The sequence below is a fragment of the Pyxicephalus adspersus genome, chromosome Z (genome assembly GCF_032062135.1).
Source record: "Pyxicephalus adspersus chromosome Z, UCB_Pads_2.0, whole genome shotgun sequence".
In the NCBI taxonomy this organism is placed as follows: Eukaryota; Metazoa; Chordata; class Amphibia; order Anura; family Pyxicephalidae; genus Pyxicephalus; species Pyxicephalus adspersus.
This window is the reverse complement of record NC_092871.1, coordinates 26783887-26803975: the sequence shown is the minus strand read 5'-3', so window position 1 is coordinate 26803975 and position 20089 is coordinate 26783887. Positions and strand designations below refer to the sequence as shown.

Below are 20089 nucleotides of genomic sequence, written 5' to 3'. Positions count from 1 at the left end.
ATGAAGATTCCTATAAAAAAAATAACTTCCCTTCTATTTTATTAAAATTCCCATTATGATTAGCCGTTGAAACCAGTAGAAACAAGCATACCCTTACAAAAAATGTTGTTTCGAGAGTTTTATACTGGAGTGGTGCAAAGTGAAGAAACGTTGTCACGATATCTCCTTTAACATGGTCTCCTGGTTGAGGAAAATTCTTGCCGCAAGTGTGATGGCCCAGTGATGTTGACGAACAAGAAGGTCCGTGGATATTTTGTGCCGGTATGGAAGTGCAAAAGAAAGGGGAACAAATTCTTCCATTACACTGATTTGAACTCTGAAACTTTAGAGCTAGTTTACCTCTGGAGTATCCAAATGCCAATGGAAAAAATGCCAAAGCTTACTGCTAGATCCACAAATACTGTGATTGACTGGTTCAATTACTGGCGGGAAGTCTGCTCCGAAATGGTATCTGTCGCTTGGAGAGGTAAGCTGAATGGCACACCATTCACTATAGACACACTATAGTGGGAATCACACTATAGTAGAACATCCTAAAGTAGCACCTGTATTTGTATATGAATGATACTTGTTTGTACAAAAATATAACAGTTTAGGCTATGTACACACGGTGCTATAAAAATCCTGTTTATTAATATTTTACAGAAAGGAAAGTAGGGACAAATTATATTCTGGCACATCAAAAATTATTTTTTGGTACTTGCATTAAGGGGATAAAACATGGTGAAAAGTGCAAGTATTACCTATATGGTTTATGCTTTAAATCACACCAAACACCTACAAAAGACTGTTTGTGCAGTTGAGTGTAGGAAATCTGGCCTTGGCACCGAGGTAATGGACTACAAAACCAGGCTACAACACTTTTAACACTACTCTCTGCAACATTGTTGCAAAACAAAATTATTTCCCGCTGCCATATCCTCTCAAGCTTCCAACCCTCACAATTTCTCAACAATTGACTCCCTCGTAAACCCCACACCTGTTCCCCCCACAACTACCCTTTTTGCCCAAGATTTGCTACTTAGTGTAAAGATAATTTGTCAAACTCGGACATGATGTCTCTGCTCACCGTGCTATTCCAACCATTACCCACCCCTTCCACCTGTAAATCATTACTATCCTCTCCTCTCATCATCCCCATCTACTACCTGTCCCCTTGACCCAACTCTGATCTACTGTGTGCTTATTCCTCCGCCCTGCCCTAACCAAACTATTCAACCTTTCCTTTTCCACTGAGCATGCCAATATTCTCCCTATCCTGAAGAAACTGTAGACCCCTCCCTACTTTCTAGCTACCTATCCTATCTTCCCATGTTATCAAACTTCTTAAGCGCCTTGTCTATAAAAGACGCACCTATTACCTTAGCTCCAACCCTCTCCTTGACCCTCTCCAGTCTGGCTTTCCAGCTGTCCATTTCACCGAAACAGCCCTTACTAAAGTGGCCAATGACCTCATCAAAGCTACCATCATCAGAAGGCAACCATTCCCTCCTCCTTCTCCTTCATCTTTCCTCGGCTTTTGACACTTGATCTCCCCCTTCTAATCCAAATCATGAACTCCATTGGTATCAGCGACACTGCTCTCTCTTGGTTTGCTTCCTATCTGTTTGACTGCTCCTTTCAAGTTTCTTTAAATGGTAATTCCTACTCTCCTCCCGGTTGGTATTCCCAAAGTTCAGTCCTTGGTTCTCTTTTCTCTGAACACCTCCTCTCTGGGTAGTCTGATATCCTCCTTTGGCTTACAGTACCATCTGTATGCTGATGACACTGAAATCCATCTGTCCACCCCTGACCTGTCCCCCCCAGTCCTGGATAAGGTCTCATGCTTTCTGAATCCCATCATGGATAAAACAGCTCATCATCTTCCCCCCCTCAAATTCCATTTCACTTGGCTTCCATTTCACTTTAGATTCAAATTTAAGCTCCGTGTCAGAATTTAGTAAAGAAAAAAAAAGGAAAAATAATTGTTACTCTTTAAGCTCTTTGGGGCAGGGTCCTCTCCTCCTGTATCACTGTCTGTATCTGCTTGTCATTTGCAACCCCTATTTAATGTACAGCACTGCGTATTATGTTGGTGCTATATAAATCCTGTTTATTATTATTATTAATATTAATAATAATAATAATAATAATAGGAGCTTTTTCCTGTATGTGTGAAAACAGAAACAAAATGCTGTATGAATGGGTTAGAGGTACACAAAAATAAAGATGAAAACATGTTCATGACCCTTTTAGTAACCACTAGTCATGGTGTATGCTGCTGTTCTCATCAAAGTCTGTTGGTTTCATTCACAATGAGGGACAATCTAGTGTACAGGGGTGCTGCCATGCCTTGCGGTAATGTGTGGCCACAGCATATTGATGTGAATGGACACTTAGACTAAGCCTAATTGCGCACAAAGCAATTTTTTTAAAACATGCCTTATTATGTATGTATATATTTTTTTTTATTATACCTTTAAATAACAATACATTTGTTTTTATTATGAATGGAAAATGGACATGACTGTATTTTATTGTTGTCACCAATATTTATTTTCTACCATTGCAGGCACCTTAACTATAAACGATACCACTTTGCTATATGGTGTTGTGTTTTTTTCACACCATGGCCTTCACTTTATGGCCCATTCCTAAAAATCTTCTGCTCTGTTACAAAAAAGCAGAGAACTCCATATAAATGGAGGCTGATCACAGGAATGACAATGCAACTTTTTTTTCTCCCCTTGTCCATAGTGACATCCATCCATCAAGGCATTCTTGAGATCTGCCTAATGACTGTCAATAACTGGTCTGCTGCTTTTATTAGGTTAGGGCTCTTGGGCAGTATTGAGGATGCTGTGATAATACTGACGGTTATCAGGAACTTGCACCCTGCTGGTTCCTCTCACTACCGGTCCGCATTGCATGGAGAAGTACATAGACATATTGGAAAGTTGATGAGAATGTAAAAGTGGAAGCAGACAAGGCAACATATTGGTAGATTAAGCTAAGTTTTTAGCTAGCCCATTAGAGCTATTGTAGTACAAATTGCTGAAAAAACTAATATATGAGAGAAAGGTGTCCGAATACAATGCAACTTGCTCCATGCTTAGGCTGGCTTCTCACAGCTGAAAGTGCCTACCAGGGGCTATAAATCTTTACTTCATGTGGATAGCCAGGTGCCTGGGGAAGAGATGGAAGCAGCATGCAATATGGGAAGAAGTCAGCCTGGCAGAGGCTGTGTGTTAAAGGTTTTGCTGCTAACATATATTGGTTACCAAAACCACAGGGCTCCCTCAGAGGTCTGGTGGGGTTCATTTGTCAGAAATTTATATATATGTCATAAGGCCTAATATTTTTGTATTATGTATACATTGTATATCTGCAAGTTCTGTATTAAAACAATGTACATGAGATTAGACAGGTGCTTTAAAAGTTTAAAACATCAGTATTGCTCAAAGTTTTTTTTTGTTAAAGAGAAACTATATTTGTTTGAAGTCAATTTTAGTTAAATTTTTATGTTTGAACTGATGCCCTACTATATGTATACAACCATAATTTACCAAACATTTCAAAGGAATTTTATTAGAGTAATCTGATATAAAGCACAGTAATTGCTTGGCTCAACTGCTTGATAAGGGATAGGTCATTCACTTCCTTTTGTAAATCCCACCTTGAGCTACAACAGGTGGTTTATAACATATACAGTTAAAGCTCCACCTGCTGGCTTAAAAACATTAAAGCAACTCTAAACACACAAAAAAAGCAGTCAGAAGTTTTTGACATGCAAAGTCAAAAAAACTTTTCCCTAGGGCTCCCATTTGTTATTTTTTTTGCTTGAACTGTATGGGGTATGTACCATGCAGTGTAGAGCTTGGCTCTATTCTAAACCTGGATGCAGAAGACAAAGTAAAATTTACCCAATGGGCAAAGAGGATTGGGGTAGACCTGGAAGACTTAGTAGCAAAGATGGCTGCTTTGAGGGATGCAAAACTACCCAGCAAGCACAAGGTTGAATTGTTTCTATTATAAGGGCAATGAAAACATAAAATACAGAGAGGCAATGTGTCTTCCTATCTATAGTTCTGACTAAATCCTTTTGCACAGCATTCACTGAAGCATCTCATATATCTGTACATGTGATCTCTGTAAGGAATTACAAACAGTGTCATACAATGGAACATTATGCATTTTAAGCCATTTAAATCCTAAAAATGAAACTTCTAACAAGTTCTTAGGCTGTAGAAACTGGATAAAAGTGAGGTTAAGCACGAGCTTTAACACTGTCATTCTTTTATTCCTGCCCTACATGAGCAGCTGTTGACATGGCAAATTTTGTGCCTATAGCCAGGGGCGATTCTCTACATGTCACATGGAACATACACACAGCTGTGTTAGCAAACCAGTGTATTGTGTGCAAGTGCCGGGGGCCACAAGGGACCGTCCATAGTATAATGGCCGACTTCTACGCCGATTGTCAGATTGCTCCCCTAAGCATTGACTGTAATAAGTAACTACATCTGTTTGGGAGCCTAGCAACTCAAGTGCATGAGATTCATTATATGGCCATCTGCCAAATGGGACCACTTTTGACCTATAGAATAGATGCGTGCTGGATGAATGGCATTGCTTGTCTTCGGTTTTTAAATAGACTAATATGCCTCATTAAACCCTCAAACTATAACGCATACGTGATTAAATGTAGAAGGGTGCTTTACAAAAGTGGGCCCTGACCACAGCTACAAAGAAGATGCTACATGGAAACAATATATGTGCAGGCAGTACACATTAGAAGTAGTTATATAGTTCTTCTGACACGGCTTTCCGCACTCTAGTGCCTGCAGTTTCTAACAAACAGCCACCCAATTGATTTTCTAATTGGTTTCCAAGGCTATTCTAAAAATCATTTTCTATAAACAAGCACATTTTTATAGTAAAGGATGCAGAAAACAGAGACCAGGTTATAAATAATGACAATTTCTTTATTAACTCAAGGGTGTTTTGATGGTATCAAATTTCAGCTGTACGGCAAGATGTCTACAATTGACCACCGCTTATTCTGTATGGCAAAGTTCTGCCATTTTGTATGCTTGGCAAGCAGAAAAACAACTAAAATGCTCTCCCTATATAAAAAAAAATAAATTACACTTAAAAATGAGATTTATCTATAGAAGGTTTATCATAATATTAACAGCTAAAGACACGTGTTCATGTTGCTAAGTCATCAGTTTTTTGTTTTTTTTTTAAACTCCAGATCTTCGTCAAAACAAAATCCGTGGTAACCCTCCCCAACCCTTCAAACTGAGAAATAGAAGAACTTGCAAAGGACTATCTACAGCTGTGGAGTGCGCAAACATGAACATTATAGAATAGAAATACAGCGTATTTTGCTGCAGCTTCTTCTTTTTTTTTTTAAAGCACAGCTTCTGCAAATTTTTAAAGGTTAGGAATCAGTCAGTTTTTATCTGACAGTAATATAAAGTATTTAGTCTTCCAAAAACGTTCTGCCATCTTTTTTATTTTTCATAGGACCAGTGAAAAGGAAACACAATTCCTAAATTAATGTAGATAAACAGATCTATAGAATTTACAGTGACAAACCTAAGAAACAAAAAGTGGTGTTTACACCACTTATCTGTCCTGGTAGCTTCTATAGACTCTTCCGGCTCTGGGAGGCATTGCTGCCTCCAATATGTTCTGCTGGAAACCTCAAATATGCACAGTAGTAATTACAATCTCAGTATTGCAATTCCGCTACCTGTGTGGACATCCACAGACCACAAGATCTTGGCCAGATCTGAAGACGGCTTTGGGAAATAGTTCCTTGTTTACACACTCCGACAAATAAACTATTGTCACTCTTCAATCTTTTGCAAGTCCTCTTTTCAATCCTTTGCAAGTACTATCAATATACAAGAGTTAAAGCTGAGATGGAATGTCAGAGGGCAAGCCGACATCACTCAGAAATAAAAGTCTTGTGTAAGATATAAATAATAGACAGTCTGTTATACCACGAAGTGTCCTCCGCGGTCTGTGAAGCAGAAAGATTTGACATGGGTGTGATGCTTTCATGCAGGAAGGAGTCTAATGTGTGAAGTAAATGAGCTCAGGTAGCATGAAGGTAGATATATCCACTGCAGCTTTAGCAGCACAGGAGTCGATGACCAAGCAACTTTCCCCATATCTTCTTATGCCTTGTACTTCTGTTTTCCATCCTCACTTATCACACAGATATGCTGAAACACAAGACACAATCTTTAATCTGTAAAATGTAAAACATTGTTACATCTGCCTTCTTCCCTAATGGGTTACGTTTCTGTGAGATCTGTATTTCTTATTGTTTCCAGCCAGAAAACACTGCTGCCTACTCACATGCAGCAAGATGATTGTAAACTTCACTAAAACAGCCCCAGGTTGGTTCCAAACAAAATGCACTTTTAAAAAAATATAACAAAAAATTTCCCATATTAGAAATCATCATATTAGTAAAAGGGTTCAAATGTCACAAAAGGCATGCCAGGTTTTCCTCCTGGTTACTAAGCTAATTATAGGGAACACCACTGTACTATCACCAATATATCATACTCCTATCTCCCAGATTAACAAACTATATGTGACTTATTTACCTCTTTCCATATACTGCCTACACCCTTTGAGAAAAGGTACTTTGCCAAAGGCTGTTTCCTCCTTATCAATACCTACTAATTCCATCCCTCACCTATATTTAATTTCTTATAAAGATGCTTGCCTCTCTAATTTAGATGGGGAGTTACAGGTGTAAAAAATACTCAGATGGTATAGATCAGAGGTGCCCAACAGGTGGATCGTGATCTATCGGTAGATCGCAAAGGCAACGCAAGTAGATCGTGGAGCCCTGCCTTTCAAAATAAACTCTACCGCGCACAGGAGTTATTACGTTCATGTTTTTATTGTTGGTAGATCAGTTTGACCTGTTCATTTTAAAAGTAGCTTGCAACCAAAAAAAAGTGTTGGCACCCCTGGTATATATCAACAATGGTAGCTCTGAGGAAGAGGTCAGGACATCGCTCCACATGTGGTGGGGGTACTCAGATGTAAAGCAAGATTATCATAGTAAACCATGGAGTCACTGGTAACATGATTATAACACTCTTAAGGATGGAGTATTTTCTATATTCTTGTGAACTTCATGTAAAGGTAGGAATGCTATGGCCCATTATTTTGTGTGTTTATGTTATTATGTTTCTGCAGCTCTAGCAGTCATACCAATGCACTGGAAGCTTCCTACTGTTCCCTCTGGTGTGACATCTGCATCCAGACCTCCTTTTATGCTTTCGACCAATTTTCATGACTTACTATTCCTACATTGTGCATGTAATATTTCCCAACTTCCATTCCAATACAAATTATGTAAAACCTAATGATGCTGAATTTAATATTCTTTCATCATTTCCTATATATATATATATATATATATATATATATATATATTGAGTTTTTAAATTGTTGAATCAATTTACATACTTGGAAAAAATGGAAATCACAGAATACCTAATGTTAAAATCATCTACATACAGTAACCGCCTAGCCAAAACCCCCCACCAACCCTGCCCCACCCCCCTTGTCTGGTGTTTTTGGTTTTAATGTGCTTCTCCTGATCGCCAAGGTTTACTTGCCAGGGTACTGTATTGTATCTTTCAACTTTGCTAACGGAAATGATGTTTATGGCCCATGGCTTCCTTAATATATCTGTTAAAGTTGTTACTAGGCTGATGGAAGATCCCAGTTCCATTTTGCAGACCAACCCTATTAATTTTTTCTCCCTCCTTTGTCTTTTGTAAAATGTTTTTATTTGTATATTATGTAAAATATTTGTATACGCTTTTGAAAATATTAAAAATTATTGAAACGGAAAATCGTCTTACATTCTATTAAACACTTACATTCAAGTCTCTAAAATATTCATTGTAGTCTAGAGCGTAGCCCACAACAAACTTGTCTGGCACTTCAAATCCTACAACTGAAAATTTAAAAAGTTATAAAAAAGAGAAAGGCAACAGGAAAATATTTGTTTAGTTTTATTGCTTAATTGGCTGGAGATCATTTAACATGAACACACATTGCATTAAAAGAAAAGCGGACCCAATTTCATGGTGATAATGTGATACTTAAATCACCCATTACGTTTATCTAATGGTTCCCATTTCTCCAGGTTATTGTATAAGTAGTATTAGTGTCTAACAGTAACTGTTCTGTAAAGCTGAGGACATTTCACTGCTTATCCTATCAGCTACCTCAGCCCTGATCAGGTACAAATCTCAACATTACAAAACAAACCGCTGCAGCCATTGAAAGCCAAAGAATGATGCAGCCCACCAGGCTTAACCTGCAGGTGAACTAATACCCTTCAGTGCTCAACCCAGAATTTTTTTTAAGCCGGGTGGGAAGAAATTGTAGTTGGGTGGCAGCCCCTGTATTGTGACCAAACTCTTTAGTAACCACTCAAAAACAGCCGGGTGGGTGCTGAAAAGTGCCGGGTGGTGCGCCCAGCTAAAAGGGCCTGGGGAGAACCCTGCCCTTGGTTGAAAAGATACTTAACAATTTTACATTACACTCCATTTACTAATCCTGGTTGGGGAAAAAAAACAACAACCCAAAATGAAGAATGCAGTATGTTGGTTGAAAGTAAGAGCTATTAAAAACTTTTTTCTTTTCACATCACTTTAGACATTTTAAATGGACCTTATCTGGCAGATTCCTGTACAAAGGACTGGAAACATGATTATTAATACTAAATTCTCAATAATTGCATGAAATATCCAACTACTTACAGTCAGGTCTATATCCAACACTCCTGGGAGTTCTTTTAACAAGCAAGCTGCAGGGACAAAAACAAAACCCGTCAGAAAATGTTGTACAGAAACACAAGCCACATTTATTTCATGCATCAAGCAGTAAATCTAACATTCACCAAACATTCTCACATTTACAGCCATTAAAAAATCATGGATGTGGAAGTTTCTCCAACAGAGGATGTGTTGAAGATGCACTGTTCAGGACCTAAATGTATATTGATTTCCAGTTACAAATTGGAACAATAGCATGACTCGTTCAGTGTCAACTTCATTCTTCCTCATTCCATTCCAGACCAACCATGACCTACAGTTATCAAAAAATCTACTCTGCCACTCCTGTGACTGCTAATGCTAAAATAAGTCCATTTTTACATATCGAGGTAGTTTTATAGTAAATTGTGAACGTAAGTCTAAATAAACCTTGCCAGCACATTTATATTCTGTGTCTGGAAACCAGAGCTGGAAAACTGCCGGCAGGATTTTTCACACACTTATAACATGAACATTTTTCACTTCTTTTAAGCATATAACTTAGACCTGGTCTGGCAAAGCACTACTTGTGACTGTAAAGGACCAAACGTCACAGAAAGGGCCAGTTATTTTAGCCATAGTCAACAAACACTACACTGTCCCTGTGTACACATCTTGTAAATCCCTCTTTATGGTATAACACTAAAACTAACGCTATCAAACACCAGAGCTACAAAATGTACATTTACCATAAAATGTAATAATGTTGCCTAATACCAAATAATTGGTTTCATGCATCACCAAGTGTATAGCACAGAAGGACATTTGTAACTTTTGCTCAGGGTAAATTCTGGGTACTTCATACACGTAGCCTGAAATACACCTGAAATGCCTTCTGAAAAAGTAAGAATCATACAGCCATAGGTTATAAATATATATTCTGGGAAAACAAATTCACAAATAATATCTTATTATAAGCCAGCACAAGTACTAGAACTGTCCCATTGACTATATCTTTAATTTGACTGTGGTTACCTGGCTACTTTGACCATCTTAGGATTGAACTTCTGCAGCATAGCAAGTAAAGTCTTCATCGTCTTTCCAGTATCAATGATATCCTGTGGAATAGCAATAAAATACTTGTTGGAACACATTAGGTTATTATAAGGACAATATGTTACAATAACTATACCACCTGTCACTTTGTCCTTTCACCCCTTAACCCCACTGGCTATTGAAAACACTAAACACTTCCAGGTATAAAGAAACATATCGCCATCTCTCTTTTTTTCTCACTATTTGGTATTTGGGGCCAGGAGGTGGTGGGCCATTAGGAGAACATGTCACTTTGACCTGAATTTACATACAATTCCAAACAAACAAAAACACTAACTTTTTTTTAGTAATGGCTATGAAATTTGTTTATTTATCAGGATGGGCAAGAGCAGATTTGATTTTTTAAAAAGAACAAAGTGCAGGAGTAAAAGGTCCACTAATTTAGCATATTCTCTCCTTGGAGATTCCCCTCTGAGGGGGGTTGGATAAAAGAGAAGTGCTGTTATCCAAGGGGAATGAGTAGTATGGGGGAAAGCTGGTGGTAGGTGCTTTGTTTTTGGTGGAGGTTGTCTCTGTGACCAAAGTAAGCAGCCAGGAGGAAATGGTTACCAGGAGTCCTAATATGCTACCTCTGTTCCAAGACCATTGGTTGCTGGTCTTGTTCCCCAGATTCTGCCCAATTTCTCTGGTGCAGTTTTCCCCGTGGGTTTTATGGCAGTATGGGGCAATGCAAGTTATAGCACAGACCAGCAGTGACAAACAAACCTCTGTTCAGTCCAACCTAGATATTTGTGGTGCTAGGCATGCATTTGTAGTGTCAAGGAATGCTGTCCTGGCGTTTGGTTTCCTGCCAGGTGTGTAGACTGAGGGTTGTGTGAGCAGGCAGCTGTACATGTGTGTATGACCCGGACACCAGTGTGTGCAGGGGGGGTAGCTGTGTCAAAATCAGTTTATAGTATGTTTTGGATAGGAAACAAAGTGAGGTGTACAGGGAAGCAGCATGTTGCAATGCACGGGGCCAAGCCTGTCACAGGGTAATTAACAGTAATTCAAAAGAAGGAAAAAGGTGGTGAATTGTGAATGGGCCGGCCAAAAATCGGTAACCATAGTTCCTCTAAGCCAGTTTAGGGGGCATCATAAGATGGAAATGACTGATAAGACTGGGCAATAAAATGGAAGTGGCGTGTGTGGGGTTCTTTTAAGTAGTTTACAGAGAGAAATGTTTATTAAAAGAAAATATCCCTCAGCAGCAAATATAAACTAAAACTTTAAATGGAAATGTTAACTTACCTAAAAGATTGAGTTGAGACTGTTAACACTTACTACAATAAAGCTGCCTTCATAGTTCTCATAAATCTGGCATTTCAGTAAATCTGATTTACTCACTTACACTATCCACTTCAAGCAACCACTCATACTGTTCTCTCAGCAAAAACAACCTTACTAGTTGCAAGAATCCTAAATAAACTTATTACATAAAAATTAACACAAATCAATAAGGAAAAAAATGCAAATTCATATACTCACCTCAACAATTAAAACATTCTGCAAAAAAACAAAACAAAAATGTTAAAATGCATTCTAAGTAACGTGATCTAGTTTAGCAGTCAGTGCTGTGTAAATGTTTATGGCACTTATGTAAAAAATGCTGTAAAATGAGAATTAAAAATAGTTCAACTGTTATCAATGTTCTGCAGCCATACAGCCCAGTTCATGAATAAACAAATCATAACAACAACCTACTACAGATTAACTATTTTTCTTTCATGTGATTGTTAAAGTTAATAGGTCTTTTTTTTGCTTTTGATATCATTAGGCTGCTAAGTGTTGCACTCCATAAAAAAATACAAATATGCAGTCAATGATGGTAGAACATCCGATCTGCAAACCAAAAAAAAAAACAAAAAAATTCCTTCCAATACCTTTGTTTTTATCAATATGACCTCCTTTTTAAAATGCTTGTTGTTTCTGACTTCAATGCTTTCTCAAACAATAGTTTGAAACAAATATGCAATTATGAAAAGTAAGAATGAAATAATCTGCATGTTACAAACCTTGCCTGTCAATGTGGAAAGATCGTCTCCTCCTATAACTTTTATGTCACCCGTAGACTGATCATTCTAGAAGAAAGACATAACAATCCCAACACAAACCATGAGACAATTCCTAAATATGCAGCAAAAAAAAAAAAAAAAAAAATTCCTTTTCCGGGATAAAAATCTAGTCATATGTTTTACAATACATTTAAAATAAAACTAAACTACAATAATAATATAGATTGTATAGCCCAAAAAATAAATCAGGGTATACCAATTATGGAAGCATTTATTTAACATTGGTAAATGTTTTATATAAACCCTGAAATATGATTATTTTCAGAGATTCCAAACAATGACCATCACCTTCACAACCCCAGTGCTCTTTGCTTAAGAAATAGAATATGAAGGGTCAACCTTTGCTAACCACAGATAGAGTAAAACACTATCTAGACTAAAGACTGGATAGTCCAACCCGGTCTCATTTTTCGTTTATCCTTTTACCTTTATTCACTACTAAGTTGATTCAGAATTAATTCTAAACTCAAATTAATCTAAACATCCCACTCTCTTTAAAATACTTACCTTTCCCACCTACCTAAGCAGTTGTTACTGTAAGGACGTGCCCAACATTAAACAGCTTTTGCATGCACTTGGCATGACTCCATTTTTTCCTATAGATCAGCCCTACCCCCAGTGGTCTCCAAATTTCCACGTACCAGCTATACATAAAAAGGTACACTAGCATCCTAGAACAGGAACTGGCTGGAATATTTTCCTTGCAAAGGCTGTGTGGTGTCAGGCAGGTCACACCCTAAATAATGCTGGGCCAGGGAATGGATGATATGTTTTACCAGACCAGCAAAGGGTTTAATTAAAGGACAGCTGATCATGGGAAACACTTGTGACAGCAATGAACTTTATTTTTAAAATTTTGTATGTATAACCTCCAATAAAATAAATTGTGTATCAATACCTCCAAAAATGAACAGGTTCAATACTTAAGAAATAACGGCCAGTAATACTCACTCAGCTCTGCTGTGCTGGTATTATATGTACTTTGTCCAAAGCTTTGATGCTGTTCAGGTGTTTGGGAAAAAACTGGTCAGCATTTACAGGACCATTACCTTATTTATTTATAGGACCTTACTTTAAATTTCCTAAATTCTGTTTGTTTGATAAACATTTTTATGATTTAATTTTACACATGACCAATCATCAATTTATAACCGCTTGTACTTAAGAAAGCATTTCATGAGTAAGCCCTAGAAACAAACAGGATGCATCATTTCAGTGATTGTGAGTTTACATTTATTTTATATTCTAATTAAGTTCACCTCAATGATTTTTTTTGTTTAGAGTTTAGCCTGGTGCTTATGATGACCTCTTAATACACATACAACAGGTTGTACTGCTATTCTTAGTTCAGTCACTAGGCGGCAGTAGTCAGCCCAGAATATACTTACACAGTAACTTTTCAGCCTAATGAAGTCTACAGTCATTGGGATTGACCTATCACTGTTTCGATTCAGCGCCTTTATGTAGTCCAGTAGATCAGCAAAAAACTTGTACCCGCCTTTCAGGACACAAAGTGCGACTATATGATGACCTCCCATATCTCTCATAATGTCCCGAGCCAACCGCTCCGTCCTGCACAAAAAAAAAACAAAAAAAAAAAAACATAAATTGACATTGTTAAGAATTAATTAGGGCTCACTGGTTATGTTAACGTTATAGTAATACAAAGGTACATGAAATAAAGGTTGGGGTAGTTTACAGCTGTCCGAGATACATATTCCCATGTCTTTCTTATTCAACACATTGCAAGTACAGAAAAATATCTGCAGATGCGGCAGAAATATGGCGGGTACAGACCTTCAGTTTTGACCTGGAAACTCTGAATTTCTAAGGCTGCAGTCAGACAGATAGCAAAGCTGATTCACTTCTTCTTCACACCTGTGAATTGTGGCTGTGACACTGTGTGTAGTGGCTGACCTGCAGTCATATATAGGGAATAAATGGCAACAGAGAGCAGTTTAGCATTGCCTGCAGCCAAATATTGAAATGCTGGTTCATTATGAAGCAGTGCAATGGTTGGGGAGGCTGAGCGGCTATGAAGGTGGCCAAGGTTCAACCGCCCATCTGAACTCATGCCTATATGCATGGTGTCAGCCCTGCCTACTTTATTTGTGATATAGTAATCAACATCAGCGGTTGCCAACCGGTGGTCGGCAGCTCTGGCCGGTGGCCCCCAGCGGGGTCCTTCTTCTGACTACGCTAATCATGTTTCCCATATGGATACAACAAAAGTTGCCCCCCCCCCCTAGTGTAGTGTATACTAAGACATCTTAGTATACACAGCCTGTGGTGGTGACATCTATTTATTTTGGTTCCTTATCTTCTCTTTAGCTATGCTCATTATGTGACAATGCAAACCAAAAACGATCTAAAAAAAGAGAACAATTTACAAACAATTCTCCAAAATCATCTATTGTAGACAGCTGAAAAAAAAAAGCTGTAAGATAATGTGCAAAAATAGAAGCTTCAGATAAGTTATGCATCAATTAAAAAAGAAAGAAGTCATCACTGACACTTGTTATAAATTATAATAAAACTCTGTAATTAAATACTTTTCACCTTTTTCATTGAATCTGCTGCAGCCATTTCCTGTCTACATTCATTCATTCTATCTATTATATATATTCTATCTATGGATGAAAGGCTGAGAATTCTGATGCTTACAACAAACAAGCAAAAATGACAGAGAAAAAGCGTTGTCACTGTTAAACAGGAGCGTGACCAAGCACCTGGTAATATTTAATTAAACCTTTAATTTTAGGAATATTAAAAATGCTAACTGACCGGTCAAATCTTATAAACAATTTTAGGATTTTTTTTTTTACAGGAGATAAACATGCAGGGCACATTGCTTTGTGGCACATTGGTGCATTACCATTTATTTTCAATGACACCCTATTGCACTTGTGCTGCAACATTGTGAATCACAAAAAAAAATAAATACATGGTTTACTGAAAAAGTTAATGCTGATCACTACAAATGTGAACAGTTATTGTCCAAACACACGCATATGATCAAAGCTACAGTGCTTGTGCAAGGTCTTATCACTCAGCACCCCCCACAAACAGGGTGCAAACTATTTCAGCAGCATAAGTTGTAGGCTCTGCCCATTTTGTCTTTTCTACTAACCCCTTGGTATATAGCCTTGGGTAAATAAACCTTATAAAAACATTGGCATACTATATATTCATGTAGAGCACCGTTTTTCCTTCCAGAGGTTGCTAGGGGTTCCCTGAGCACTCTGTGATCTTTAGGCCATCTGTAAGGTTGGCATTCTCTTTACTGGCCTCCAATAACTTTTATTTCAATAGGAATTCATCCTACTGACCAGCATGCTATCACTATGTGAGCTGTGGATATAGTAAATATAGCAGGGGGTTCCCTGAAGACCTGAAAGTTATTTCAAGGGTTCCCCCATGCTAAAAAGGTCAGGAAAGGCCGATATAGATAGTTCACAGACTTAACACTGTGTAAACCCTAATAGAAGGTATCAATGTGTTTCTGCACTGTGAGAAAACAGGAAGTGAATTGTCGTGTAGGCAACACATTACATTCTAAACAGCAATGATATGAAATACTCTGGGGAAGCTGTGTACAAACAACCAGCTACCAGTCCTTTCCAAATACATGATGCAATGATCACAGCATTAAATGGTGGTATCCGCTGTGTAGGTGCAGATTAGGCACCCCATCCTCACCGGTGGGAGGAAACTAGGGAAAGGACAGGAAAAACAAACAAGGGCTCATTGACGCCCCCCTTACCATGACAAACTGGATGGCAAAATCTCACGTCTGTGAGAACTTTGTATGTTGGAAACAATGATTAACTGCCAGGTATGCAATGTAGGCACAAAACATTTGTGATGTTGTAATCTGTAACTTTGGCTGGACATTGTTAATTAATGACCAACAAGAACTCTGGTTTGTTTTCTAGATCTGCAAGCTAAGACAGGTTTATTCAGTAAAGCAGAATAACCAGCTTAGATTTATGATTTTACACAAACATGCACACCTAATAACTGAATTAGACAAAACTGAAGAACCGTGCTGGATAAAATTTTGGTGCCAAACCATTTGCACTTGTTATAAAAGAACTAGACATGTTATATCCTATTAACAAAACAGTTAGGTCTCTTCTTATTGTATTCATCATCTGTGTGGAAAACGGCTTTATCCACCCCCACTGTATCTCATTGTATCAGCCCTTGCAGAGAGAATTAAGACTATTTTAATTTTAAAAGTGTGGACACTAAATGACAAAGGCTGGGTTTGGGTATTTTACAGCTTTTACAATGTATATCTAAAGCTTTCTGCAAATAACAAATCCACTACAGTACCTGTCAGCTGAAGTATAGGGTTATAATGCAGAAAAAAAAAACAAGTTTACTTCCACTTTAACTTCGAGAGTGTTGACTGATACTTGGGGAGAAAAAAAGCTGCAGACCTGGCAATCCTACAGATATTTTCCTGGACGGTCGAGTTGGATTACAGGTCATGAGTTTATTTTCAGTATGGGTATCATACAAATCTATTTACTGACAACATCCTTCTAGAAGCAGCATGACTTTGTGATGATTCCTCTACTGGGATTATTTAGTAGCATGTAGTTCATTATGTTGTTCTGCATGCAATGAGTGCCGGGTGTTACTTCCAATAACACTATATAAAAGCAGGCAGTCATGTAGAAGTCCAAGATGTCATAATGGAACTTATAATTTCTCAGTAAATGGAGAGCCAGAGGTTGCACATCATTGTTCTTGTGTTATATGAACTAGTGGGAAATAAATCTCTGATCCAATATGTGTCAATGCCAAAGCAAAGAAAATACACTGTTGTAAGTTAACAGCAGGATCTAGTTTTATGACTTATTTACAATGATCTTTATTTTAGTGTATTGAGTGAAGTCTGAGTTACATTAACATGTAAATGTGTAACTAATGCCTCACTTTCAGCTTTAGCGATACAGGCAGGTGGGTATTGCAGATAGGTGATGTCCCCTCTGCAGTAATTGTTCTTACCCGCCTGATCGCCGCCCACCTAAACTGTTGGTTACCCATAAATCCCGGCTTTCCTTGTGCATGCCAGGAAGATATGAGGCACAGGATTACGGCATCCTGACACAGCCAATCAAGATGGCAGAAGATCGTATACAGAAAACAAGAAGGAAGTTCTGCTTTATGTGCATTTTGAATGGCACATGAAAGATGCAGACTTCGGCATGCCACAATGTACAGTTTTGCACTACTCTGTATTCTGGTGAACTGCAATAAATATTTCTGGCAGAGCATCAATCTTTCTGCAGCAGTGCCCATACAAACCCTATGTTTAGGGGATGTAACATCATGGAAATATGATTTTTGTTTCTTAAGAAAGAGTGGACTTTCTATACACTTTGCAGACATCACAGTTACATTGGAATTCCAGTTCATTTTCTTTTTAGATGTGTGTGTATAGAAAATCTGGAACCTCTTCATTCCTATTGCTGTCGGTGTGCCTGTGTGGAGATTCTTCTGACATCCAATAAATTTCTTTGCACACTGAGAACATTTGTTCTTTATTATTATTAGGACAGATAGCAAGGTCAGTTTCGACCAATGGTTCACAGACTACAATGAAAACCTGTCAATAGTTCTGTCCAATGCTAAAAAATAACGGTTTTAAGATGTAGACCCACCTGTCCATTATGAGGCCATGAGGAATGTACACTTTCTCCAAATCAGCGGCATAGTGCTTCGGAATACAGAAGAGGTCAAGGTCATATCCTTGCTCATCATCAGCAAGCTGCAAAGGAAACAAATTTGAATAAGCAAATTTAATGAATTGATGGACACGTTCTGTGAAATTTCAATGCTTCATATCAGCAACCACAACATATGCAAAGCATACATATATTTCCAGTATGTACAGATTAAAATTACACAACATTTAACAGACAAATCCTTTTGAGATTCAACAGAACTTTACCGAATTATGCTTCAAAGAGAACCTGTACCCTACCGTTCCACAGAACCCTGAAAGAGAAACACTGCTATACCCGGGTACAATCCAAAATTGTAAAGAATCAATCTGATGCCTTTGGTATGCTAATTAGAATTTAGTGCCAAGACATCAGATTTGAGTGTTGGTTATCAGTGCACCACCCTACAGAATGAGAAACTTCTATTAGTTTCTGTTTGTTTCAGAAACCGGTAATATGATTAAGATGTCTCGTGTCCTCATGGAATGCCATAAACAACACAACTTACATCCTGCGGAATTATCAATGGAGCTTTTTATTCACTCTATCTCCAGCAGCTTCATTAAGGTGACTATTTCATTACACTATGCAGAAGAGACACATCCTGTCATATTGGGTTCACCACACCTAACATCCCAAACAGACTGCTCTGTACACAAACATGGGGAAAAACCTGTAAAAGAAAATGTGATGAGCACAGCAACTATGGTATTATGGTGACACACAGACTGCTTCATCACCTTATTTACAGGCAGACAGGATAATAAATTATCATCATTTCCCCCCCTACATAGTCCCCTATAGTACTGAAATTGCTACTGGGAGCAGGAGCTGTATCAAATGTTTGTTCTGCCCTATTCATATATGTGCACACACTATATAATCCAATTTTACATTGTACTGTAATGTAAATTTAATTAGATCTACCCACAACCATGCAGTACAAATATATTACTGGGTTTTTCTTACTATTATAGAAGGATGGAAAGCCTTCTAAAGTGTAATACATTACAGTGCTATTTATTTAATGACATCCTAAAGCCCAGACTTAGCCAGTGTGCCACAATGCAAAGAAGTAAATTGTGCACTGCTAAGAAAAATTTCTGCAGGTCTATTAAAGCAAAATAAACAACAGGGAGTGAGCAGATTCTTTATTGCAGAAGGGCCAGGCTACTGTGCACAGCCCAACACAATCAGAACTCCAATACACAAAAGGTTCAATAAGATCCGGCTGTCAGCAGTAATATCTTACTCAATTAAACTTCACCCTGATCTGCATTCAGCAGGCCGGTTCTCACCTAATCTTCTCTCTTCAAAATTTGTTTGAGCAAATGCTTTTATTTTTTTTTTTTAATAACAATCTCAAGGGCACAGCAAGTCTTGTGAAATATGCAACCTTCAAATATTTCCATACCTACAGTAAAACACCTACACCAAGTATCTCAAACAAGATTAACACTAAAGCAAACAAAAAATGCTGGAGGACAATAAAGGCTGAGAGCAAAGCAGCTAAAAAAAAACGGCGAAGTATAAGGGATAAAATGATCATTTAGAAATAGTAGTATCTGAAATCGGAATGGCTGATATGAAATGCTGCATCTACTAAGGGAATAGCCAGTTTGCTTTTTTTCTATTAAAGAAAAACCTTGTTATGCGATTAGCAGAAAACCTCATTCATTAAAGTTACACAACGAATGAAGTTTTAGAACAAAGTTTGCAGTTTTCTGATTATGTTCCCAGTTATTTGTAGAAGGTAGAGAAATGTTTAGAAGAGCCTTACACTTATATTGGAATACTATTCAAGTAAAATGGCTTACATGACCCCAGGAAAGTTTCAGGTTCAGCTACAAAACAAGAAAAATCTTACTGAACTGTCTAGCCATGAATGTGGTAACAACCAGCTGCAACAACAATGTGCATTTCCTGGATGGACAAACATGTCAAAATCTGATGGTTTACATTTAATGTGTTCAACCAAACAGGACTGCACATATTTGTTGGTTAAAGATTGTACAATATTACAAACATTGTATTCACCATAGGTATGAAATGGTTCTTTGCCAATCATCCTCACCCCCTTTTTTATGGAAATTGGAAGTATTTTAATACTATCTGGGTCACTCGTATGGAGTTTTCTCCTCACTTGTACTGGTGAATATGATAGAGAAGAAATCTCCAACATCAAATACATTTTGATTTAGGTTGGCAAATCATACAACCCGTACCGATTTATTACCACCTTGTTGGAGATTTTATCCCACTTGCCGTCTGCCGAAATGCACAGGAATTGAGGGGAGATTTCCTAACACAACCCCTCCAGTAAAAACCTAAAAGGGTTTACAATTCTCCTCCAAAATATAAGGACTAAAGCAAACATTTTCACTTTAACAATATA

At 37.8% G+C, this 20089-nt stretch overlaps 1 protein-coding gene across 1 annotated transcript in view; it reads right to left on the bottom strand.

Moving 5' to 3' along the window:
• Window positions 1-4943: 4943 nt before the first annotated feature.
• HPRT1 (hypoxanthine phosphoribosyltransferase 1) overlaps window positions 4944-20089 on the bottom strand; it is a 20623-nt gene continuing 5477 nt past the window's right edge. The window contains exons 2-9 of the mRNA XM_072431592.1: window positions 17632-17738; window positions 13345-13528; window positions 11897-11962; window positions 11370-11387; window positions 9822-9904; window positions 8793-8839; window positions 7905-7981; window positions 4944-6218 (exon numbers count right to left, since the gene is read on the bottom strand). Of these exons, the coding sequence (XP_072287693.1) occupies window positions 6171-6218; window positions 7905-7981; window positions 8793-8839; window positions 9822-9904; window positions 11370-11387; window positions 11897-11962; window positions 13345-13528; window positions 17632-17738 (630 nt within the window). The 3' untranslated portion in view covers window positions 4944-6170. The remainder of the gene's footprint in view (window positions 6219-7904; window positions 7982-8792; window positions 8840-9821; window positions 9905-11369; window positions 11388-11896; window positions 11963-13344; window positions 13529-17631; window positions 17739-20089) is intronic.